Raw genomic sequence first — 26,647 nt, 5'->3', positions numbered from 1 at the left:
GAAATTAAAATCGAAACCTCACATTTCTTGATTTGAGTTCAAGCAGAGACAGTCAGAATGCCGCGACAAAGTTTCGTCCGTAAACAAGAAATAACTGGTTACATTCAATCAGACGGTGACATCCAGGACGATGATGTCGAAAAGGAAGATGAAGAAGAGGAAATGCAGCCTGAATTTCTGGACACGAAGGAGATGGACTGTGTCTCATCTGGAGGAAAAATGTTTAAATTCTCTGTGCCACCGTCAAAAGAAGGTAAAGCAAAAATATTTATTAATAAACAGACGAACTTTAGAACAGTAAATCCACGGACTTAGTCCTATTTATTCCCTAAGCAATTGTCTGAAAAATAGAATGATAATCCATACATTTTCTTACGTCGTTTCCTTTATGTAGTAATGTAGATGTACATTTTATTTTGTATTGTTAATATTAGTTTTGCTCATTTTATAATGTGAATCAGTTATTTATTCAAAATGGCGCTCTTTTTTCCCCGTTCCAAGTTCTTGTGGTTCCTAAAAATGTGACCACACCACGTTTGCATGTACTGTGGTCATATTAATTTCAATCTAACGTTATATCTAAAAATATATTTAAGATGTAAAATAAACCAACAGCTCTTTTTAGACCAGGCTCCAGACTAACTTTTTTTTTTTTTTTTTTTTTTTTTACTACGAGCAGCCCTTTACGCAAGTCTATGGTCTCTGCGGAAGAAAAGAGGGACGTCTCCCAATTTTGGGGTGTTTTCCTATGGTGTTTTCTAACTGGGAGAGGTGTTTTTAACGATCCAACCAAAAATGTACGGAAGCCGGGATAGGCATTTTTTAAAAGTACGGAAGCCTGGAAGGTCATTCATTATTATTATTTTTTTTTCTTGTTTTCTCACAATTACAACTACTTTTTTTTAATGTTTAGGTTACGAGAAATAACTTATGTCAAGATAATGAGAAATAATATTGCTGCATGCTTGACTTTCGTAACAGGGAAACTATGCGTTTTCCCCAAGTGTCTGCCTAGATAAGTTATATGGAAACATTTTACTATAATATATTCACATATTTTGAAGAGTATGAACTATTTTACAGGACCTGTAGCTTATAGCTCGAGAGGGCGAAATATATGATTTATGCAAGTTTTAAGATTAGCATACTCCGTTTTTTATTGCTTAGTTATTTTATTATTATTATTATTATTATTATTATTATTATTATTATTATTATTATTATTATTATTCATAAACTACGAATTATAATGACACGGGATGTAATTTTGTCACAATATGGCTACTGTAGACTATATTTTACAAAGGCTACACATTTCGTCATTTGTCACACATTCACCTGACTCCACTTTAAGAATTATGATAAACTTACTGCAGACAGAAATGATAAAGTAAACCATTTAAACAAACGCAAGGTCTGGACTTATCCATTCGGCGTCATTTGAGGTTGGACATGGCCCAGGTGAAAAAATACTATAGTAATTGATAGTAAATGGTGTTTTTTTTAAACCATACTATAGTAAATTGTAGTATACTGTATATATTATAGTATTTACAACACTTTAAAGTCTTGTTGTTAATGAATGTTAATGAAGTTGTTAATGAATGCTACAGCATAGGCTGTAGTATACTTTAGTTTTTACTACAGTAGCTGCTTGTATTGTAGTATAATATAAAGAAAACTTAGTACAATATTGGGTAACATAATTTGTTTATATTACTATAGTTGTTATATTACCACAGCAATAGCCTATAGAATTACCACAACAAATTAATTCAAGTACTTCAGTATGATTCAAAACACTATAGTATTTACTATAAATTACTACAGTATTTTTTCACCTGGAAGGCTACAAGAATTATCATTATTCAAATAGATATTTCACCTTCTTGTGCTACAAGTCTTGTATAATAATTGATGCTCTTTAATATGAATAACGCAGAAGAACACAACCAATGGCACGCGATCAACAGCCTATTTTATTCAATCTCTCGCATGCCAAATTTCAAGTGTAATGTAAACCTTTGTCATAAAAGCTATTATAGTGACATAACTACTGCACTATATCAATAGACGAGCAGAGAGAGCCGAATACGTAGGCTAGACAGTGCTTGTGATTTATAATTAACTTTCATTTTAAGTGTAATTGTTTTTTATAGGCCTCAGCGTATATTGTATAAGTATAAGCTTTATATGCATTATAATGAGACTATTTACTGACCTCATGTAAGCATTAAAATAAATAAAATGTGTTAACCTGAAATGATGACTTTGAAGACTTTAAGCTTTATAATCAATTTATTGACCACAGACACTGTAGCCTCAACCTGATGGTAAAACTAAAACAAATCAAGTGACCAACAGATTCATCAAATAGAATAGTGAATGTTAGCTAATGATAGTTATCACTAGAAGTGAGTGGAAGTAGATTGCTTGGAGCTTTTTACAACGGGCTAGCAAGCATATTCACAAAAAAGAAACGTTAGACAACTTATAAACAACTTCAACAAAGAAAATTTAAGGGCAGACCTTAAATTAACCTGCAATGCCCCATTTTGACTGTATTACTTTAAAAGTAATATAAAATCTGCACTGTCAGTGTTAATTTCTTTAAGCATTGCATGTCACTCCTGAAAGAGGGACTGCTAAGTTGTTGTAATTATACACTGTTATCATCTTTTTTTCAGTATCATTTATCATGGCTGGTAATAAGATGTGCCGGGTCATGGGCCGTTTCCACCTTTGTGATCCCTGGTGGAAGGTAACCTGCACAGTTAAACGTGGCAGGTGCAAGTTTTTTCCCCTCCCTTTCAGCTATCCCTCCTACAGCCTCCGCACCGATCTGAGTTCAAAGGACCGGTCACTGGTGTCTCTTTTTCTTAAAGAGTGCGGGGCACAACCTGTATTTGTTACCGAGTTTATGAATTGGTTGCCCAATGACAGAAATGTGGAGCTTGTCAAAGTGCTGGACGCCCTGCAGGAGTTTGAAGATTCATCACTTGAGAATAAAGCTGTGGCTGAACAGCTCAAGTCAAGTGTCAAAAACTCAGGTTGGACCACCTATGTTACCTATTTTCATAATCATTAAAACAGTTTATGACTTTCATTCAATACTTTCTTGAAGCACCACTCTATCTCTGTAAAAGATTGTGCTGTAAAATAACAGTAAAATACTGGCAGCTCGGTTGTCAGTTGTGTACTGTTAAAGGATTAAATCACTTCAGAATTAAAATTTCCTGATAATTGACTCACCCCCATGTCATCCAAGATGTTTGTCTTTCTTTCTTCAGTGGAAAAGAAATTAAGGTTTTTGAGGAAAACATTCCAGGATTTTTGTCCATAAAGTGGACTTCAACGGGTTGAAGGTCCAAACTGCAGTTTCAATGCAGCTTCAAAGGGTTCAACACGATCCCAGCCGAGGAATAAGGGTCTTATCTAGTGAAACGATCAGTCATTTAAAAAAAAAATTATACACTTTTTAACCACAAATGCTTTTCTTGACTTGCACTAGCTCTGTGATGTGCTACGCATTACATAATCAAGTTGGAAAGGTCACTCGTGAGTAGGTGGAAGTACTGAGCAAGTGTTTACAAAGAATGTGCAAAGAGTCAAACATTTCATTTAGGAAACCGATTACTTCAATAAAACTTTAAAAACTAATATTTATATGGTGTTATGTATGGTTTTAGTACTGATTTAAATTTTGCATGCTATGTTTGCACAAAACATTTCTTGGTTCATTTCATGTCTGAGATGATGTTAAAACCAGAGGTGTAAAGAGTACCTGAAAACCATACTTGAGTAAAAGTACAGATACCTTACATCGAAAATGACTCCATTACAAGTAACCAATTCCAATACGACTTGAGTAAAAGTCTTAAAGTATCTGATTTTAACAGTACTTAAGTATTTTACTCATACTGAATGTAGGTTCAGAGATGCACTAGTCCTCGACACCTGAGAGACGGCGGTGGAAATAAGAAACAATTGATTTGTAAGATGAGAAATCAAGTTTATTTTCTAATATAAAAATAAAACTGAACACCTCAATATTGCAATAAATCAAGGTCGACACCAGCCTTTTAAATGTCTACAAACTTCAAAGTCTCAGTTAAGCTCAAGTGCACAAAAAGGTCATAAGTAAACCAATATCCTTCAAAAAGGTCTTGTCAATATAGCAGATAAATAAAACAATGTTAAGTAGAATGAAATAGTCAAAGTCTACTGTATGTGCTGGTTTGAGCCTCATCACCAGCTGCAGTAATTTCCTCATCTAATAAATCAAACACCTGCGATCAGCAACTACCTGCTAATCCACTCGCATTCATGTAAAGTATCCTTGTTGACAAGTGTGGGTGAGTAAAGGCAAAACGCACAAGATATAGTACCTTCAAAGCCCTTAGATGGTGATATCGCTTCTTTATATCAGAAACAAACTGCTGCAGAAAAAGTTAGGTGCAATGAAAAATGTAATTTGTAATTGCATTACTCATCACAAATGTAGTGGAGTAAAAAGTAGATTTACTTGTTCAAAAATGTAGTCGAGTAGAGAGTAAAAGTTGCCAATATCTTTGATACTCAGTACAACTACAAAGTAGCCAAAAAGATACTTAAGTACAGTAACTAATTAAATTTACTCAAATACTTTACACCTCTGGTTCAAATGTTTCTGTGCTTGTTCTTGTTAATTTTGTCCTAAAACACAGTCGCTTGGACACACGTGAGAGTTGCCAGCTTGTACCCTCAAATCATGAAATACTTGCCAACATTGCTGCCAGGCCAGTTTATGGATATAATAAGCAATGGAAAGATGAAAAACACAGCGGAAAACACTGAAGAAACTCCACAGCAGCAGATTAACACAAGTTTATTGTCTAATCTTGAGGAGTTAATCAAGACTGATGTTTGGAAGTTGGGCTTCAACTATGTAAGCATAAAACAGTAATTATTTTGTTACTTTACCCATCATGCTGTACATCCCTTCTCTAGTTTTTGGCTATTGCTAAAACCTTTTAAATATATTTTTCATTTTTTTGTATCTTTTTGATGCGGTTGTTTCAATATTATCATATTTTTGACAGATCATGTTTAAAGAGTTTCGTATGATCAGATGTGAAGCAAAACTGGAGGCCTTCAAGTGCTTTGATTGCTTGTTCAGAAGAATCCCTGAGGTACAGCAAAATGCCTTGCTGTTGTATGCAGATCTGAAAGAATACTGCAGAAACACTGGCAGCACGTACATTGAACATAAGATGCTGCTGGAGAAGTGGAAAAATACATTTGAGGGGGCCATGTTTCTTCAGGAGCAAGGGGTGCTGGTGAAGGAGAACAACAAGGTGTCACTTCACAACCACTTCACAGACGAAAAAGGCATTGCAGAATGCTTGAGGGGCCTGGTTGAGGGAGAACCCTGGAAAATCCACTTGGATGTGAGAAAGGTTCTTCGAAGAGCTGCGATGAAGAGATTATGGGGAAAGGCTTGTGATGCAAGAACATCGGCCTCTGAAAAAAATGACTTGGAGCAGGAAGAAGATGATGCTCAGGCTGGTTCCTCAAATATGGACCACAATGGAGGAATGGTAACCCGTTGCGATTCTCCTCAGTCCTTTGACGTTTTTGAGGCCACCACCATAAAAGAGGAAGACTCAGATTCTGACTCTGACTCAAATGACCCCACCTATTCAGACATTGATTCCTCATTGGACCCCGATCAGGTGCGAGCAGCAGAAATGATGTGTGCCAACCCGGTGACAGTGATCAGTGGGAAGGGAGGTTGTGGGAAAACCACAGTAGTCAGCCTGGTGTTTAAGGCGGCCATGCAGAAACAGACCAGCAACAGAGACACTGAAGACAAGCCTCCTGTGGAGGTTCTCCTCACTGCTCCTACAGGGAGAGCTGCTTCGCTTCTTACTAAAAGAACCGGTTTCACTGCTTATACTATGCACCAGGTATAGCCAAACTAAACAATTACAGACAAATTACATTAAATTGACTCCTGCATTATGTTCCTCTCGTAACTTTGTCTTCTTTTTTTAAGATTTTATGGAGTTTCAAAAAGACAAAAAAAGATCCCAGTGGAAATTCTCAGGATTGGAAGTTCTCGCAGGTGCGGGTGCTGGTGGTCGATGAAGGGAGCCTGGTGTCTGTTCAGATCCTTCACTCCGTTCTCAGCATGCTTACCAAACATGCAAAATTCCAGAAGTTCATCTTTTTGGGTTACTGCATTCATAATAGTTTCTCATTTAGGGTGTATTCTTCTAAAATGAACATTTTTATCAAGCTTGTATGTTTAGGTTCAGTAATTTCACTTTAATGGCAGTTAATAGGTCATTTTCATTGCCATTAAAGTGAAATTACTGAACCTAAACATACGAGCTTGATAAAAATGCTCATTTTAGAAGAAAATTTCTGATGGCACTTAGGGGCTTTTGCATCTGAAGTCTTTATTATATATACATACATATATATATATATATATATATATATATATATATATATATATATTGTGTATATATTTTGTCTGCAGGAGATGTGAGGCAGCTGCCCAGCATTGAGCCTGGAAACGCACTGTACGATCTGTTTGAAGGCCTCAAGATTGTCCATTGGACAATTGAGATGAAGACCAACCATCGTGCCGAGTCTGAGCTCATCATCAGAAACGCTGGACTGTGAGCAGATTGCTTGTACTCTAAAATGTTTGATGAGCTTTCAGAAAATTGTGCATAGCAATTGTCTCCTAGCTTTGGTTCCTTTGTGGTTTGCAGACTGTTGTGTGTATGTGTGTTTTCTGTAAAGTAAACAAATGTTAAAGGGTTAGTTCACCCAAAAATGAAAATTCTGTCATTTATTACTTACCCTCATGCCGTTCCACACACGTAAAACCTTCGTTAATCTTCGGAACACAAATTAAAATATTTTAGTTGAAATCCAATTATTTTAGTTGAAATCCAAATCCTCTGTGAGGCCTCCGTAGGGAGCAGTGACATTTCCTCTCTCAAGATCCATAAAGATACTAAAAACATATTTAAATCGGTTCATGTGAGCACAGTGGTTCAATATTAATATTATAAAGTGACGAGAATATTTTTGGTGTTACCGATATTTCTTGCTCAATCCTAATGATAGTTTTTTATTCATACTGTTGTTATTTCCACACATTTTTAGCATCTCAGAGATGGGTAAGAAAAGGCGTTACAGCTCTCTGGAGTTTGATGCCACCATAAATATGAAAAATCCCTCCACAGTTCCATCTGACAAAAGGTTCATTTTTGTCAAAATCAGTGATAAAAAGGATGGTAAGTGAGCAGTTTTCAACACATTATTCCATGTAAATTCTTTCACTATGACATGTTATACTTAGAATGACACGACATGTTTTGTTGATTACTGTTGGAAACTGGTACTGAAATATTGATTTGATATGTATTTTAAACATATTTTTATTGCTTAGCTCTCCAGGAAGCCATTCAATTCTTACTCAAGGATGCTCCTGGACTCAAAGACCATAAATCATCACAGATTGTGGCATTTTTGAGGTAAGACCTCATTCAAAGATTAATTAAAGAGGTGATATTGAGGTGAGCCACTAAAATTGTAGGTGCCGAAATGAAATCTCAAATCACAGAAGACAGCTTCTCATTTTTACATTTAAATCATCTTTGCTGCTTGAAAGGAAACCTACAATTTGAAGACAACCATAGTAAAAAAATATGTTGCTCACTGATGAGGATTTTTGACACTGACCATCTCTGCTCCAATTTTTACTGTCTAAAACTCACAATTTGGCCTACTCTCACCTACAACTCAAAACCTGCACCTCAACAAATGTAATCGGGTCCCACATGAGCGGTATGGTAACCCAGAATTATTCCTGTTGCTTACAGGAAGGACTGCCAGTTGATCAATGAGCTTTGTTGCACCCATTATTCAGATCATGATGCGAAGTAAGTATAAAACATTTCGCTCTCTGTGTCTTTACAGCGCAGTGAGTGCACTATTCCTATTGATATCAATGGATGTGCAGTGTATTTGACAAGCCATAACTTGTGTAGTGTGTAGGTGCCTGACTCACTGTCGCTTGGCTGAGAGTGCTGTGTGCTTCTTTCACACACGCAAAGAGAGGAAGCTACAGAGTCTTCCATACTACATGAAATATTACATGCACATGCATGTAAATTATATTCTTTTTTGTTATTCCTGTCAAAAAGACAGGAATTGTCATGATTCATCAGGAATTATTCAGCCTTTAAGACTAAGCAGAAGCAACTGGCACCTGGTTCTTTTGGTAGTGGGCGGGAATAATGCACAGAAATCTATGAACACAGACAAAGTAAATAATATTCATGAGCCCAGCAACTTATCAGACCTTTTATATCATTATTTGTCATGGTGGGTGTGTAGTTTAAATCTTGAGAAGCAGGTAACGCAGAATGAACGATCAATTAGAACTTTTATGAACACCAAAAGAGAACACGTACAACAGTGTCCATTAATGCTGACAAACAAAAGTATTTGAGAAAACCAAGTGTTTAAATACACAGTGATGACCATTAACAGAAGCAAGGGGCATATATATATATATATATATATATATATATATATATAATATGTGTGTGTGTGTGTATATGAGGATTTATACAATACTTTTTTGCTTTCATTACCTTCATTGGTTCACTTTTTAACACTCTGTATTCATATCTTATTTCCATTAGGACTCATGAAAATAAAATATGCTTTCAAGTGGGAGATAAAGTTTGCTGCACAAAGAATGGCTACATCTCTGGCAAAGATGAGGGAAAAAAGCTAGAAGATCCTGTCCGTGCTACTGCTGGAACATCCTGTTTAAATGTTGGAGATTCCCAAGATATTCCTAGAAGCCAACGAAAAAAAGAACAGATGACAGTGAAAAATGAAAGAATGTGCAACGGTGAAATTTTCTTCATTAAAAAGGTGAAGTGTTGAGAAAATGTATTGATTTGATGTTTTGTGTTTTTACAATGCAAAAATGCTGATAATCTGAAATGGCTGAAATTAAAGTAAATTAAAATTAGTTTGGATATGAACTTAAACATGAGTAATTACATGAATTTGATTGGTGCATTTTTATGTTATTTTACAACCAATTACAGGATGTGACTGAGATAGATATGGGAGCAAGAAGCAAAACAATACGCTATCTGACACTAGATGATGAAAACGGGCATGTGGTAACTTCTAACCACAGTGAGCTACAGCGAGAATGTAAATTGCGTCATGCTTGGGCAAGAACCATTCACACCTTTCAGGTATTGAGGTCACGCATATACACACTTAGTCATTGACACTTCTTATTGATCGGTAGCCATTTAACACCTTGAATTAGTCATTTGTCTCAGCTTCATGCAACTAATAATGTTTTTCTCCACTTCAGGGCTCAGAGGCGGAAACTATTGTGTATGTTCTCAGAAATAACTTTGCTGAAAACTGGCAGCATGTATACACTGCAGTGACACGCGGTCAGAAGCGTGTGTATGTAGTGGGTACAGAGCGTGACCTAGAAGGAGCCATCAAGAAATGGATCCCCCCTCGAAACACACGATTGTGTGGCCTTCTCAAGGCGATAGTTGCCCAACAAGGTCTCGAAGCCTCAAAGCGGCATGCTGAATCAGACCCATGCACTACACCGAGCAAACTTGTAAAAGTAACAGAGTAACAAATCTGTAAATTATCAAAAATACATGATATTGTATTTAACTTTCTATGACATAATCTTTCTCTAGCAAACCTCTTCAGAAGAGTCTGCGCTAGCTCAAGCCCCAAATCTCACAGCAAGGAGCTTCCCTGAGAAAATTCATTTTCATATCTCAACTTGATTTACTCCAAAAAGAAACAAAAATCTGAGCTTAAATACAATAGCATTCATTTTAGTATTGTCAGTGGATACATTTTATGTTTATTGTTCATCTACAATGCAGCTAAAAAGGGTGGTGTTATCAATAAAAATTTGAGACCACACTGATTCAACTGATTCAAAATTTAATTTAAACCTAGAAATACACAAAAAGTTTCAGGGTTTTGAAAAACTCTAAAACAAAGAAACATGCTGTAAATTGAATAGGAACTACCTAAGATTCAATGCTATTTTTAGGTCAGTAATCATATAATCAATTTTCTTTTTATTATTGTTAATGTTCTACAATTATTAGATAGCATGAGCAATGCAATGTTCCAAATATTAATCATGCAATCAATGTGCTTTCTATATATATAATAATATATATATATATATTTTTTCAAAAGTTTGAATTATGCCTTATTTTCTTTTTGTTATTATATAAATCAAGGAAATATTCATGTATTTGTTCTCAGGTAGGCTATATGAGTCTTCCTGCTTGTGATTTTTGTTAATATTATTTTAATGTTCCAAATATTAATCATGTAGTCAAAATATTTTCTGTTTTTTTTTTTTTTTTCTAAAGCTTGAATTACGCCTTTTCTTTTTTATTATTATACAAACCAAGAATAGAAATATTACAATATCATGTATTCGGACCATTCTCACTTCTGCATCCTCTATTCTACCTTTTGACTGTCGAAATTATAGTTTTTTGATGGCATTTTTTTGTTTGTTATTACTTTAAGCATGGAGCAAATATGTGCATGTCTAGCATTTCAATACAATTATCAATAATGATTAAAATGAATAAAGAATTAAAAATCATTTCTGTTGGTTTATGTATTAATACAATTTCAAACACGCTTGATCTATGCACTCGTCTTTCACATTTTGTTTTGCATTATTACTGTTTGACATCGAGCTTGAAAAAAAATACTTATGTATTTTTTTATTTTATTTAGGTTTTACAATAAATTATGTATAATAGTTCAGTAAACTAGTGATTCCATTGACAGGAAGCAGCGCAGAAACTGAACGGACTTTTATTTTGGTGTAATGTGATAGGCTGTTGTTGTTGACCATGTTTACAGTCATAAGTCAAGAATTGAACCGCGAAATGTAGAAATCTGTCTGCATGAGTAAACATGGCGCTGCAACTTCCCCCAGCTGGTTTAAAAACCATAACCGGTTACATTTTACCAGAGCGTCAGGTTGTCCAGTCAAACCAAGATGAGGTTTCAGAAAGTGAAGATGAAGAGGAAATACAGCCTGAGTTTCTTGATATGAAGGAGATGGACTCTGTCTCATCGGGGGCAAACGTATTTAAATCTTCCGTGCCAACGTCAAAAGAAGGTAAAACAACATTATATATGACTAAACATGTTATCATTTGGTTATCTTTTGGTGTCATGAACACAAAGTGAGTATATCAAACTGTGTTTGCATTAACAGCAGAATCACCCTTGACACACTGAAAAATATGTGACATTGTCCGTAAAACAAATAAAAATATCTCTTATGTACTAACGCACATGTCGAAGGTGTTTTATATATTTATTTAACTTGACAAGTAATATACTTTTATGTTAATGTGAATGACATTTTTCCAACTTAAAGCATAATGTTTGCATACATTGTAATTTCTTCTCTTAAATTGTTATTGTGTTTTGTTTTAAATCTATATAGTTTTATATTTTGAATTTGCTTAGGACATCAAAATGATCATGGCACATAACTTATCAACAAGTGACATATATTTATAATTTACATTGCTGCAAGTTACAAAGTAAGCCTGTTTACAGTTTACACTTTTTCATGTAAAAGTAATCATATTTACAATCGTTTACATTGTTGTTAGTAAAAAGTAAATCATGTTTAGTACAGTTCAGACTGTTATGTTTACACTGTTTCAGTTAAAGGTGCTAAATAGGATGTTTTGTTTTATACATTTTTGCAATATTACTTGAAACTGTCTTTACTAACTGATAAAAGACTATTTATTAGGTGCACTGAAAGGAATAATATTAATATACATCATCTGTGCACGAGGTAGGGCCTTAAAAACATCAGCCAATCGTTTACGCGATCATCACGTAAACGATTGGCCCTCTGGCTTGTCAATCACTGCCATGATGTTCCTTGTGAGAGACGAGCGCGGCTGCGCGCTCCAGTAACTTTCCACACTCTACAGGCGCCGCATGCAATGTTTTTGTCAGGAGACAGGAATAACAACTGCAGATTATGAGTTACCTGCGGTGAGTCCGACATAATGAATCCACTAACACGACACAGCGAATGCCGGTGGTAAACACTCGTGTTCCAATACTCGTGCACGAGTTTTGGGAGGCGTTCACTTGAAATGAGCTGTGAAGGAGGGGGGCTGTTCTTACGCATGCGCTCATTTCAAAAACTCAGTAACAGTCTTTGGTTTCTCAGTCGACGAAAAGATCCTATTTAGCGCCTTTAAAATCAACTTGTCGTTGTGTCTCACTTTTACAGGAGACACATTACTTACTTGGGGAATTTTTGTTTATATACACGTAGTCTTTGTTTATGGCCCCAACTATTAATGTTTAACGCACGATTTATCTTCTTTTGCAGTATCATTTATGGCCGGTAATAAGACGTACTGGGTTGAGGGCCGTTTTCTCCTCTGTGATCCCTGGTGGGAGATAACCTGCACAGTTCGCCAAGGCCAGCACAAAGCTTTTGTCAAAGGCTATCCCTCCTACAGCCTCCGCACCGGTCTGAGATCAGAGGGCCGGTCACTGGTGTCTCTTTTTCTTACAGCATCTGGAGCACAACCTGACTTCGTTAACATGTTCATGAATTGGTTGCCCATTGACAGACATGTGGAGCTTGTCGAAGTGCTGGATGCCCTGCAGGAGTTTGAAGATTCATCACCTGAGAATAAAGCTGTGGCTGAACAGCTCAAGTCTTACGTCAATCGCTCAGGTTGGAAAATATATACCATGTCTACTTGTTTTCAATATTTTGCACATATAATATTTATGAAAAAGTGATTAAAATAATAATACTGAAATCATAATCACAAACCTTGTTCATGTTTTCTGTGTCATTGTCTTTAAACACATCAGTCGCTTGGACACACGTGAGAGTTGCCAGCTTGTACCCTCAAATCATGAAATACTTACCAACATTGCTTCCAGGCCAGTTTATGGATATAATCAACAAAGGAAGAATGGAACACATGCCGGAAACTTCTGAAAGAGATGATCCTACTGCACAAGAGCAGAACAATACAAATGTATTAGCCAAACTTGAGGAGCTCATTAAGACTGATGTATGGAAGTTGGGCTTCAACTATGTAAGATTCCTTCCCGGGATACTGGTTGTTTGGTTTTAAATCGTAAGCTCACAAATGACGTCCTTCACTATCCTTTAATATAAATGTTTTTTTAACAGATCATGTTTAAAGAATTACATCTGATCCGGTGTGAAGCAAAAGTGGAGGCCTTCAAGGACTGTCATTTGTTTTGGAGAATCCCGGTGCTGCAGCGTAACGCCTTACTGTTATATGCGGAACTGAAAAGACATTGCGGAGCAACTGGCAGCACGTACGCCAAACGCGAGATGTTGGTGAATAACATATTGGATGATACAGGAGTTATGGGTGCCTGGGAAGCTTTGCATTTCCTTGTGGAACAGGGGGTGCTGGTGAGGGATGCTGAAAAGGTGGCACTTAGGAACCTCTTTAGCTATGAGAAAGGCATTGGCGAATGCTTGAGGGGTCTGGTTGAGGGAGAACCCTGGAAGATCCACTTGGATGTACGGGAGGTTCTTCTCGAAGCACAGCTGGATAGATTAAGAGCGAAAGCTTGTAAAAAGCACAGTACGGCTCATTTGAGGAAATCTAAGGATGATGCAAAAATATCAATCTCATTAGCACAAAATGACATAGTTCAGGCTGGGTGTGAGCAGATGCATCTTGATTTTGCACAGCCTGAAGCTTCAGGCATAGACCACAATGGAGGAACGCCAGCACGGCATTGTGATTCTCCTCAGTCCTATGAAATTACAAATCTCACCATTAAAGAGGAAAGTCTCACTTCAGACTCCGATGACTCCACCTACTTGGATATTGATCCGTCTAATATAGAGTTGGATCCCGATCAGTTGCGAGCAGCAGAAATGATGTGTGCCAACCCGGTAACCGTGATCAGTGGGAAGGGAGGTTGTGGGAAAACCACAGTGGTCAGCCTAGTGTTCAAGGCGGCTATGGAGCAACAGACAAGTGACAGGGAAGAGGTGCTGAAGGCCTGTGAGGTCTTTCAGAATGACTCTCAAGGGTCCAGTAATGGGCTGCTGTCAGACGATCACGAGGAGAAAAAAGATAAAGAGGCGAGTGACAGTGATGAAAAGCCTGTGGAGGTTCTCCTCACTGCTCCTACAGGGAGAGCTGCTTCACTTCTTACTAAGAGAACTGGCTTTACTGCTTATACTATGCACCAGGTATAGTCCACAAAACAACTTTACATTACATGGCATTTCATAATGTAACATTACATTATTTGTATTAATTTGTAACATATTACATACATTCCATAACATTATCTAACTTAAACATAGCATTGCATGACTTAAACATCACATAATATTTTAATAACTTCATAGTGCGTTACATAACATTTCAGAACTTAAAGGATTAGTTCACTTCAGAATTCAAATTTCCTGATAATTTACTCACCCCCATGTAATCCAAGAATTTCAGCATATATAGGTGTCTCAGTTGCTATCATTAATTTGTATTAATTACACACATATTTACATTGTCAACTTTCCCCCCATTTTTTCAGGTTTTATGGAGTTTCATGAATGCAAAAAAAGATCCCAGTGGAAATCCACAGGATTGGAAGTTCTCGAGGGTGCGGGTGCTGGTGGTCGATGAGGGGAGCCTGGTGTCAGTTCAGATCCTTCACTCCATTCTCAGCATGCTTACCAAACATGCAGAACTCCAGAAGTTCATCATTTTGGGTAAAGGCATATTGCATGCATAACAGTTTTTCATTCAGGGTGTATTTGCAGTGTATATATCAGCAGCATTATTCTGCAGTTTAAGATGTTGTATTAATTAAATAAATTTTAAATCGTATAAATAAAAAATAAATTAAAAAAACATGGATTTTGTGTCTGCAGGAGATGTGAGGCAGCTGCCGAGCATTGAGCCTGGAAACACACTGTACGATCTGTTTGAAGGCCTCAAGGATGTCCGTTGGGCCATTGAGATGAAGACCAACCATCGTGCCGAGTCTGAGCTCATTGTCAGAAACGCTGGACTGTGAGCAGATCGCTTGTATTTTAAAATGTTTGATGAGTTTTTAGAAAATTGTGTAACATCTTAGCTTTGGTTCCTTGTTGGCTTGTCAACTGTGTGTATATGGTTTTATGTAATATGATCAAATGTTAATGGTGTTTCTCAACCCTAATGACAGTTTATTAATCCTACTGCTTTTATTAACATAATATTTCAGCATTTCAGACATGGGTAAAAAAAGGCGTTACAGCCCTCTGGAGTTTGATGCCACCATAAAAATGACGAGACCTTCCACAGTGCCATCTGACAGAAGGTTCATTTTTGTCGAAATCAGTGGGGAAAATGATAATTTTGGTAAGTGAGCTGTTATGATATATGTGAAAAACGTTACTTTAAATGGCTTTATGATTTTCACAACACTTGTATAGTATAAGCTAGGAAGTGAAGAATTATGTGAGGTGTTTAAACTGTCACTCTGCCTCAGGACACATTCTTTGCATTCTCAGTAAAGCTGTAAACCTGAAGGCTCAAACAATCTGAATATCAAAAGAAAACACACTTTGATCAAAAGGAAAACCATCACTGGATTCTCCTCAGAACATGCAGACTCTTGTTTGTCTATTGTACTGCATGTTTTCAATGGAGAGTTCCTGAAAATACACTTCCTGTTGTCTGTGACTCATTCAGATCTTTCTATGGGTGCCTACACAGCCACCTACAATACATTTTACTCCCCCATAAGCACCTTATTGGAACTTTTCGGCAATCAAATACATTGTTGAGGCACCAAATAATTGTCAGTCCAGCAAAATAGTGAATCTAATATTGATCAATAACAACAAATTTCTTCTGTTTAGACCTCCAGGACGCCATTATATTCTTACTCAAGGAAGGTCCTGGACTGAAAGATGATAAATTGTCTCAATTTGTGGCTTTCAGGAGGTAAGACAGATTCAGCTTTGTTGCTCTGTGCTGAGATGTCAGTCTTTTTAAGAAAATGTTGAGTTTGCTAAAGTTGTTGTTTTTATTGTTCACAGGAAAGACTGTGAGTTGGTAAATGAGCTTTGCTGCAAGCATTATTCTCAGCATATTACAAAGTGAGTGAAAAGTTAGTTTTCTTACAAATAAATAAGCTTGACACTTAATTTTATTAATGTTTTTTTCACCACTTCCATAGGTTGCCTTTCTAGAAGTATATTTAGGGCCCAAGCGAAAATTCGCGCAGGGCCCTCTTGTTTTTCTAAGGATTATTATTAGGGCCCAAGCGAATTAAGCGCGCAGGGCCCTCTTGTTCTTCTAAGGATTATTATTAGGGCCCAAGCGAAAATTCGCGCAGGGCCCTCTTGTTTTTCTAAGGATTATTATTATTTTTAGGGCCCAAGCGAAAATTCGCGCAGGGCCCTCTTGTTTTTCTAAGGATTATTAGGGCCCAAGCGAAAATTCGCGCAGGGCCCTCTTGTTTTTCTAAGGATTATTAGGGCCCGAGCACCGATGGTGTGAGGACCCTATTGGAATTGCTCAGCCAATTAGGGCCCAAGCGAAAATTCGCGCAGGGCCCTCTTGTTTTTCTAAGGATTATTAGGGCCCAAGCGAAAATTCGCGCAGGGCCCTCTTGTTCTTCTAAGGATTATTATTTTTTTTTTTTTTATTTATTAGGGCCCAAGCGAAAATTCGCGCAGGGCCCTCTTGTTTTTCTAAGGATTATTATTATTTTTTTTTTATTTTTTTTTATTTTTTTTTTTTTTATTTTTTTTCCGTCTTCCGGGGCTTTTTGGGGGCCTTAACATGCTCAAAAACTCTTGAAAATTGGCACACACATTGGAATCCGCGGCCAACAGGGCCGGGCAGAAGCTGGTACCCGGGCGTGGCAGGGGGCTCAACAGCGCCCCCTTGAAAAAGGTCTGAAAATTTGGTCCATATATTAAACACGCTTGCACGTATTAGTCTGAAACTCGGTACACATATAGACCTCATCGGGCCGAACAACTTTCGTGCTCTAAGTTAAACGTCACGCCAACAGGAAGTCAGCTATTAAGGGTTGTTTGAAAAACGCATGCTCTGGAATTTGATATACTCCTCCTAGACGATTAATCCGATCGCCACCAAACTCGGTCAGCATGAAGTCAAGACACTGATGATTAAAAATTGCCAGGGGATTTTTGATATCTCGAACGGTTTGTCCGTGGCGAGGCAACGAATTTATGGCGAGAAAAAGGAAACAGGAAATGTGTTATAACGTCTGCATACATATATTGATCTTTATGAAACTTCACAAGTGTGTTCGTTATAGGAGTCTGATCACATGTATGTGACTATTGTGAGTCAAAGTTATAGCGCCACCAACTGGCAGCAGGAAGTGTATCACTTTTTGAAATGTTTTGAGATCACCCTCTTATTTTTACCTGATTTGCTTCAAACTTCATCAGTGTAATGTCAATACACAGCAGATGTAGACCTATGACAGGATTTTTGATATTTGAAATATTGTTGCCATGGCAACAGGTCAAACTGTAATAATATTCTTGAGTGTTTTTGAGGCTCTTAACATGCTTCAAATTGCATGAAACTCGACACACACATCAATATTGTCAACCAGTAGACATGGACAAAGCCATAGAAATGGGCGTGGTGGAGGGGCTCAGTAGCGCCACCTTTTGACAAAAGTGGGGGGGTTTGTTTTTCCTACAGTCACCAAACTTGGTACACATATTGTTCTCATCAAGCCGGACAATTTTCTAATTTACATTCATTAGCTCCGACCAACAGGAAGTCAGCTATTTTGGTTTGAATGTTAATTTTTTGAAAAAACAGGCTATGAATTTTATACTACTGCTCCTACAGGGTTTATCCAATTTACACCAAGCTTTTTTTAACTTGTTGCTAACACATTGAAGTTGTTTAATTGCAAACGGATTTTGGATATCTCAAACGGTTTGGCCGTGGCGAGGCAACGAATTTATGGCAAGAAAAGGGAAACAAAGTGTTATAACTTCTGCATACATTAATTGATTTTGATGAAACTTCGGCTTAGTCTTCGTTGTACAAGGCTGATCACATGGATGTGACTATTGTGATTCAAAGTAATAGCGCCACCAACTGGAAGCAGAAAATGTGTCACTTTCAGCATACATTGAGATCACCCTCTTATTTTTACCTGATTTGCTTCAAAATTCATCAGAATAATGTTAAAACTTGGCACATGTAATCCTTTGAAAATGGGCAGGGAGGAGGGGCTCTATAGTGGCACCTTGTAGTGCAGTAAATGTGGAGTGAATTTGACATAGTCCTTTGATGTTTAACCGTTTTAAGTGCCTATTGCCCGCTGTGCACAGTTGCCCTGAAGCCACCGGGGTGGCGGTGCCACCGGGCTTGGGCCCGCCATCGCTGCTCGCAGCTATATTTTTTTTTTATTTTTTTTCCGTCTTCCGGGGCTTTTTGGGGGCCTTAACATGCTCAAAAACTCTTGAAAATTGGCACACACATTGGAATCCGCGGCCATTAGGACGCCGGAGAGGCTGGTACCCGGGCGTGGCAGGGGGGCTCGACAGCGCCCCCTTGAAAAAAGTCTGAAAATTTGGTCCATATATTAAACACGCTTGCACGTATTAGTATGAAACTCAGTACACATATAGACCTCATCGGGCCGAACAACTTTCGTGCTCTAAGTTAAACACCACGCCAACAGGAAGTCAGCTATTAAGGGTTGTTTGAAAAACGCATGCTCTGGAATTTGATATACTCCTCCTAGACGATTAATCCGATCGCCACCAAACTCGGTCAGCATGAAGTCAAGACACTGATGATTAAAAATTGCCAGGGGATTTTTGATATCTCGAACGGTTTGTCCGTGGCGAGGCAACGAATTTATGGCGAGAAAAAGGAAACAGGAAATGTGTTATAACGTCTGCATACATATATTGATCTTTATGAAACTTCACGAGTGTGTTGCTTGTAGTAGTCCGATCACATGGATGTGACTATTGTGAGTCAAAGTTATAGCGCCACCAACTGGCAGCAGGAAGTGTATCACTTTTTGAATTGCTTTGAGATCACCCTCTTATTTTTACCTGATTTGCTTCAAACTTCATCAGTGTAATGTCAATACACAGCAGATGTAGACATATGACAGGATTTTTGATATTTGAAATATTGTTGCCATGGCAACAGGTCAAACTGTAATAATATTCTTGAGTGTTTTTGAGGCTCTTAACATGCTTCAAATTGCATGAAACTCGACACACACATCAATATTGTCAACCAGTAGACATGGACAAAGCCATAGAAATGGGTCTGGTGGAGGGGCTCAGTAGCGCCACCTTTTGACAAAAGTGGGGGGGTTAGTTTTTCCTACAGTCACCAAACTCGGTACACATATTGTTCTCATCAAGCCGGACAATTTTCTAATTTACATTCATTAGCTCCGACCAACAGGAAGTCAGCTATTTTGGTTTGAATGTTAATTTTTTGAAAAAACAGGCTATGAATTTTATACTACTACTCCTACAGGGTTTATCCAATTTACACCAAGCTTTTTTTAACTTGTTGCTAACACATTGAAGTTGTTTAATTGCAAACGGATTTTGGATATCTCAAACGGTTTGGCCGTGGCGAGGCAACGAATTTATGGCAAGAAAAGGGAAACAAAGTGTTATAACTTCTGCATACATTAATTGATTTTGATGAAACTTCGGCTTAGTCTTCGTTGTACAAGGCTGATCACATGGATGTGACTATTGTGATTCAAAGTAATAGCGCCACCAACTGGAAGCAGAAAATGTGTCACTTTCAGCATACATTGAGATCACCCTCTTATTTTTACCTGATTTGCTTCAAAATTCATCAGAATAATGTTAAAACTTGGCACATGTAATCCTTTGAAAATGGGCAGGGAGGAGGGGCTCTATAGCGGCACCTTGTAGTGCAGTAAATGTGGAGTGAATTTGACATAGTCCTTTGATGTTTAACCGTTTTAAGTGCCTATTGCCCGCTGTGCACAGTTGCCCTGAAGCCACCGGGGTGGCGGTGCCACCGGGCTTGGGCCCGCCATCGCTGCTCGCAGCTATATTTATTATTTTATTTTTTATTTTATTTTTTTTTTATTTTTTTTCCGTCTTCCGGGGCTTTTTGGGGGCCTTAACATGCTCAAAAACTCTTGAAAATTGGCACACACATTGGAATCCGCGGCCAACAGGGCCGGGCAGAAGCTGGTACCCGGGCGTGGCAGGGGGGCTCAACAGCGCCCCCTTGAAAAAGGTCTGAAAATTTGGTCCATATATTAAACACGCTTGCACGTATTAGTCTGAAACTCGGTACACATATAGACCTCATCGGGCCGAACAACTTTCGTGCTCTAAGTTAAACGTCACGCCAACAGGAAGTCAGCTATTAAGGGTTGTTTGAAAAACGCATGCTCTGGAATTTGATATACTCCTCCTAGACGATTAATCCGATCGCCACCAAACTCGGTCAGCATGAAGTCAAGACACTGATGATTAAAAATTGCCAGGGGATTTTTGATATCTCGAACGGTTTGTCCGTGGCGAGGCAACGAATTTATGGCGAGAAAAAGGAAACAGGAAATGTGTTATAACGTCTGCATACATATATTGATCTTTATGAAACTTCACGAGTGTGTTGCTTGTAGTAGTCCGATCACATGGATGTGACTATTGTGAGTCAAAGTTATAGCGCCACCAACTGGCAGCAGGAAGTGTATCACTTTTTGAATTGCTTTGAGATCACCCTCTTATTTTTACCTGATTTGCTTCAAACTTCATCAGTGTAATGTCAATACACAGCAGATGTAGACCTATGACAGGATTTTTGATATTTGAAATATTGTTGCCATGGCAACAGGTCAAACTGTAATAATATTCTTGAGTGTTTTTGAGGCTCTTAACATGCTTCAAATTGCATGAAACTCGACACACACATCAATATTGTCAACCAGTAGACATGGACAAAGCCAAAGAAATGGGCGTGGTGGAGGGGCTCAGTAGCGCCACCTTTTGACAAAAGTGGGGGGGTTTGTTTTTCCTACAGTCACCAAACTTGGTACACATATTGTTCTCATCAAGCCGGACAATTTTCTAATTTACATTCATTAGCTCCGACCAACAGGAAGTCAGCTATTTTGGTTTGAATGTTAATTTTTTGAAAAAACAGGCTATGAATTTTATACTACTACTCCTACAGGGTTTATCCAATTTACACCAAGCTTTTTTTAACTTGTTGCTAACACATTGAAGTTGTTTAATTGCAAACGGATTTTGGATATCTCAAACGGTTTGGCCGTGGCGAGGCAACGAATTTATGGCAAGAAAAGGGAAACAAAGTGTTATAACTTCTGCATACATTAATTGATTTTGATGAAACTTCGGCTTAGTCTTCGTTGTACAAGGCTGATCACATGGATGTGACTATTGTGATTCAAAGTCATAGCGCCACCAACTGGAAGCAGAAAATGTGTCACTTTCAGCATACATTGAGATCACCCTCTTATTTTTACCTGATTTGCTTCAAAATTCATCAGAATAATGTTAAAACTTGGCACATGTAATCCTTTGAAAATGGGCAGGGAGGAGGGGCTCTATAGCGGCACCTTGTAGTGCAGTAAATGTGGAGTGAATTTGACATAGTCCTTTGATGTTTAACCGTTTTAAGTGCCTATTGCCCGCTGTGCACAGTTGCCCTGAAGCCACCGGGGTGGCGGTGCCACCGGGCTTGGGCCCGCCATCGCTGCTCGCAGCTATATTTCTGTTTTAATATTTGGTGTTTTTAATTTCAGGACTCCCAAAAAGACATGGAACTTTCAAAGAAGGGATAAAGTTTGCTGCACTAAGAATGGCTATGTCTCGGACCATGAGGAGAAGAGAGGAGTGACTTCCTGTGATACTGTCAGAGCTTCACATGATAGTGCCAGATCTTCCCATGATAATGCCGTAAACCAGACACAAAATGAACAGACGAAAGAGAAGAAGGAGCGACTGTGCAATGGGGAAATTTTCTTCATTAAAGATGTACTGGAGTTTTATTTATCGATTTATATATGTATTTATTGACAGTCTCAATTTTTAATGCTTATAAATTCAAAATGCTTAGTTTTGAGTAGTAATAACCTGAGTTTGTTATTGATTGGTTTAACTTGTCCTTGTTATTGTACACCAATCACAGGATGTGACTAAGGATGAGGAGAATAATAAGGAAGGAAGATGTAAAAAAATAAGGCGCTACCTGACACTAGATGATGAAAATGGGCGCGTGGTGACTTGTAACTACAGGGAGCTACAGAGAGAGTGTAAACTGCGCCATGCTTGGGCAAGAACCATTCACACCTTTCAGGTACTTAAGCTCTTTGTTCATCTATGGCCCCGTTCACAGCATTTGTCTCAGCTTCATGCAAATTAGTTTTCTCACTTCAGGGCTCAGAGGCTGAAACTATTGTGTACGTTCTTGGAGACAGCATTGCTCAAAACTGGCAGCATGTATACACTGCAGTGACACGCGGTCAGAAGCGTGTGTATGTAGTGGGTACAGAGCGTGACCTAGAAGGAGCCATCAGGAAAAGAATCACCCCACGTAACACACAATTGTGCAGGTTTGCTAAGAAAAGCGTTGGACAAAAAGATCCTGAAGACTCTTTGACTCAGTCTGCCTGCAGTCAGAATCAAGTGGCGACCCCTGTGAACCACAGTTTTGGGCCATCACAGTCCACACCAGTGGCCCCACATTGCTCCAGCCGCCCCGAGCCATTCTCCAGCACAAAACCTTCATGCGTACGACACCTTTACAAGGAAGAAAATGGACAAAGCCATCAAACGTCCAATATCTCTTTACAAGATGACATGGCATTCAGTCAAACCTACTCTTGGTCGCCCATGGATGGTTGTGATGAGCCAACCACGGTGCAGAATGAACATGTGTCCGAATTATCCAATCATGTTGAAGATGCAACATTGTTATGGGCGATCAGCTCTTCCCCAAATGAAAGCAGCAGGGGCTCTAAGCGGATGATTCCCGTGGACACCTGCAGTACGCCGACTAAACTACCAAAGGTAACAAACATATACACTAGAACATCTAAAAATGATTCATGAATGATGTGCCATGTTTTAACAGTGATCAAAAAACTATTTTACTGGATATTTGATCATTAAGATGCATACCAGAGTTCAAAGCTTTATTTTCCACGTGCACATTGGTGCAAAGGCATTATGAGAAATAATACATTGTAGATGCTCATGTGGTTGAATGTGTTCGAACAGCCAAAAAAGACCTCCTACTCTCCGCCTTACTGACCTAACGCGTAAATATTACGGGCAGCACGCTAGCCAGATGGGATTAAAACTTTGTCGGCTGAAGACCCAAGTTTGGTTTGGAGATGAAAAACGTACCAAGCACGATGTTCTCGCACCATTCCTGATTTCTAACACACACTCACAGCGTTCGGTGTGGTCTTGCAGCTATGAGAGCAGAAATGAAAGCTGATGCTCGCCGTATGTTTTTCCTCCATCTCCGTGCGCGTTCATATGTATGTTCATAAATTGCACAAACTTGTTTTGTCTATTAGATCAAAATATCTAAAAACCTTACATTTACCTGCCCATGACTATATACAGGTGCTGGTCATATAATTAGAATATCGTGAAAAAGTAAAAAAAATTTTATTGTAAATTATTTTAAAAAATGAAACTTTCATTTATACTAGATTCCCTACATGTAAAGTAAAACATTTCAAAAGTTTTTTTTTTTTTTTTTTATTTGTTAATTAGAGCGTACAGCTAATGAAAGTCCAAAATCCAGTATCTCAAAATATTAGAATATTTACATTTGAGTTTCATTAAATGACCATCCCTACAGTATAAATTCCGGGTTTCTCTTGTTCTTTGAAACCACACTAATGGGGAAGACTGCTGACTTGGCAATGGTCCAGGAGACAATCATTGACACCCTCCACAAAGAGAGTAAGTCACAGATGGTCATTACTGAATGTGGTGGCTGTTTACAGAGTGATGTATCAAAGCATATTAAATGCAAAGTTGATTAGAAGGAAGAAATTGGGTAGGCAAAGGTGCACAAGCAACAGGGATGACCACAAGCTTGAGAATACTGTCAAGTAAAGCCGATTCAAACACTTGGGAGAGCTTCACAATGAGTCAAATGAAGCCGGAGTCAGCGCATCAAGAGTTACCACACTCAGACATCTTCAGGAAAAGGACTACCAAGCCACTTCTGAAACAGAAACAACGTCAGAAGCATCTTACCTGGGCTAAGGAGAAAAAGAACTGGACAGTGAACAGTGGTCGAAAGTCCTCTTTTCAGATAAAAGTAAATTTTGCATTTCATGTTGAAATCATGGTCCCAGAGTCTGAAGGAAGACTGGAGAGGCACAGAATCCAAGCTGCTTGAAGTCTAGTGGGAAGTTTCTGAAGTTAGTAATGATTTGGGGGGCAGTGACGTCTGCTGGTGTTGGTCCATTGTGTTTTATCAAGTGCAAAGTCAATGCAGCCATCTTCCAGGAGATTTTGGAGCACTTTATGCTTCCATCTACTGACAAGCTTTATGGAGATGCTGATTTCCTTTTCCAGCAGGACTTTAGCACCTGCCCACAGTGCAAAAACCACTTCCAAGTGGTTTGCTGACCATGATATTACTGTGCTTTATTGGCCAGCCAACATGCCTGACCCCTGAATCTATGGGATATTTTCAAGAGAAAGATGAGAAACAGTCGATCCAACAATATACAGATGATCTGAAGGCTCAATAGTGCCTCAGCAGTGCCACAGGCTGATCACTTCCATGCCACACTTCACTGATGCTGTAATTTGTGCTAGGAGCAAATCATTTGCTGTAATATGTGCTGCCGACCAAGTATTGAGTGTACAAATGAACATACTTTAAAGAACTTGAACTTTTCTGTTTTGAAAATTTTTTGATTCATCTTAGGAAATATTCTAATATTTTGAGATACTGGATTTTGGACTTTCATGAGCTGTACGCTCTAATTATCAAAATTAAAAAAAAAAAAAAAAAAAAACCCTTTTGAAATGTTTTACTTTACATGTAGGGAATCTAGAATATGTGAAAGTTTCATTTTTAAAAATAATTCACAATAAAAAAATGAACTTTTTCACGATATTCTAATTATATGACCAGCACCTGTATATGCAATGGTGTGGCTAGTATGAATGTGTCAGATATTAAAACATTTGATTAGAAATTCATTTAGGATCAAAATATGCAAACTTTGCACTCCATAGACAACAGTGATATTATTGGAAATGTATGCTGTATACTGAATGTTTTAGGCTGGATGTGCTTAGCATTCTGTGATCTCCTCTTGCTCTAGAAAACCACTTCAGAAGAGTCTCCGTTCAGCTCAAAGCTGAATCTTCTGTCTATTACAAGTCCCAGCTCCAAATCCCACGGCAGGCAGCTGTTCCGAGACGATTCATATCCTCCCAGAGAATAGCCGAAGAGTGGTCATTATCACACCCAACATGCCAAAGCTGGAAAGAACTAAATCAGTAAACATGTGCAAGTTATTTGGCTTTTCAGAGGATGTGGATAAACCTGAATTCACCCAGAATGACAAAATCTCGTAATACAATATTATGGCTCTGAGTTCTATCTGCTTCTTTTGAAAAGTATAATTCTTAAATTATATTTAAGTAACAACTGGGTAAAAGAAGAGAAAAGAAATCTGAAACTAAAGTGCAATTTTGCTATATTTATCCAAGAAAATGTTAAATGTAGACCAGATTTGTAATTGAAGTCCGTAACTCATCCTTGTTTATTACCATATCATTTTAAAATCACTTTTATGTTTTTATCTTTCCTGGCAAACTTGTTAAGGTACAAACATGTTATGCAGGTCAATTTTTTTAAATTTCCACAGCGTTTATATAATATGAATCACAGCTTTTGTGTCTATCAGGGCTGAAGCAATTGTTTGACTTTAGGCTTTATATGAACAATTCAGGATACCTTAATCACTGTTAAGGCTCAAAAATCCCTTTGAGGTTTTATTGGGTATTGTAATGGTTATTTCACTTTTTATTTAAAGCCTGAAGCATGTGACGGGTTTATCTCCAAAGCTCAGTATGATGGTTGTCTAACATCAGATCTTGATCTAATAAACCAGACTGAAGCAGCCTTTTTTGTTGTTGTTTATTCAATCTCAAATGCATGTTTCTCATCATAAATGTCATCCAACTTGTTTCTCATATCTGATGTGCTGCTTTCATCTATTTTAATATAATGTAACGTTATGTAGATAAATTGAAAATACTCTCCCTTAATTTGTGCATCTTTTTGCTTTTTTGGGAGCGTCAAGTACATTCAGGAATGAAGAATACATCTTAGATACTATTTTGTCTAAGAAAATCTATATTTTCGTTCAAGATAAGTAGATTATTTCTATTTTAATATAAACACCCTCTGCTCCAGTGTGATTTTTCGAGCGGTCACAAGTTAATAAATACAAAAAACGTCATCAT

The 26,647-nt window shown here is 37.9% G+C and overlaps 2 protein-coding genes across 3 annotated transcripts; both read left to right on the top strand.

The window, feature by feature from the left end:
* The first annotated feature begins 47 nt into the window (after positions 1-47).
* LOC125246433 (DNA helicase B-like) lies at positions 48-10,699 on the top strand. The gene is made up of 12 exons (XM_048157379.1): positions 48-253; positions 2,688-3,050; positions 4,707-4,927; positions 5,082-5,948; positions 6,038-6,215; positions 6,527-6,668; positions 7,165-7,295; positions 7,451-7,535; positions 7,884-7,943; positions 8,712-8,949; positions 9,129-9,284; positions 9,410-10,699. Exons 1-12 carry the CDS (start codon positions 58-60, stop codon positions 9,689-9,691), a joined length of 2,919 nt encoding a protein of 972 aa, XP_048013336.1. The 5' UTR covers positions 48-57; the 3' UTR covers positions 9,692-10,699.
* A 212-nt stretch (positions 10,700-10,911) lies between these two features.
* On the top strand, positions 10,912-26,303 carry helb (helicase (DNA) B). Of its 2 annotated transcripts, none has more exons than XM_048157378.1 (13): positions 10,912-11,227; positions 12,476-12,829; positions 13,045-13,202; positions 13,301-14,347; positions 14,692-14,869; positions 15,032-15,173; positions 15,367-15,503; positions 16,007-16,091; positions 16,187-16,246; positions 21,937-22,168; positions 22,323-22,490; positions 22,571-23,203; positions 25,498-26,303. In XM_048157378.1, exons 1-13 carry the CDS (start codon positions 11,020-11,022, stop codon positions 25,618-25,620), a joined length of 3,525 nt encoding a protein of 1,174 aa, XP_048013335.1. In that variant the 5' UTR covers positions 10,912-11,019; the 3' UTR covers positions 25,621-26,303. The 2 variants fall into 2 exon arrangements, with proteins under 2 accessions (XP_048013335.1, XP_048013334.1); XM_048157377.1 differs by having other exon boundaries at positions 10,913-11,227; positions 12,973-13,202.
* Positions 26,304-26,647: the final 344 nt, after the last annotated feature.

Source organism: Megalobrama amblycephala, linkage group LG14, assembly GCF_018812025.1.
Source record: "Megalobrama amblycephala isolate DHTTF-2021 linkage group LG14, ASM1881202v1, whole genome shotgun sequence".
Lineage (NCBI taxonomy): Eukaryota > Metazoa > Chordata > Actinopteri > Cypriniformes > Xenocyprididae > Megalobrama > Megalobrama amblycephala.
This window is presented reverse-complemented; position numbering and strand designations above follow the sequence as displayed.

Coding starts and splice junctions, on each gene's coding strand:
- helb (XM_048157377.1), top strand. CDS start 11,020: ATGGCGCTGCAACTTCCCCCAGCTGGTTTAAAAACCATAACCGGTTAC. Junction 13,203..13,300: donor GGAAGTTGGGCTTCAACTAT/GTAAGATTCCTT, acceptor TTTTTTTAACAG/ATCATGTTTAAAGAATTACA. Junction 15,504..16,006: donor TGGGGAAAATGATAATTTTG/GTAAGTGAGCTG, acceptor TCTTCTGTTTAG/ACCTCCAGGACGCCATTATA.
- LOC125246433 (XM_048157379.1), top strand. CDS start 58: ATGCCGCGACAAAGTTTCGTCCGTAAACAAGAAATAACTGGTTACATT. Junction 5,949..6,037: donor CTGCTTATACTATGCACCAG/GTATAGCCAAAC, acceptor TCTTTTTTTAAG/ATTTTATGGAGTTTCAAAAA. Junction 6,669..7,164: donor ATCATCAGAAACGCTGGACT/GTGAGCAGATTG, acceptor ACACATTTTTAG/CATCTCAGAGATGGGTAAGA.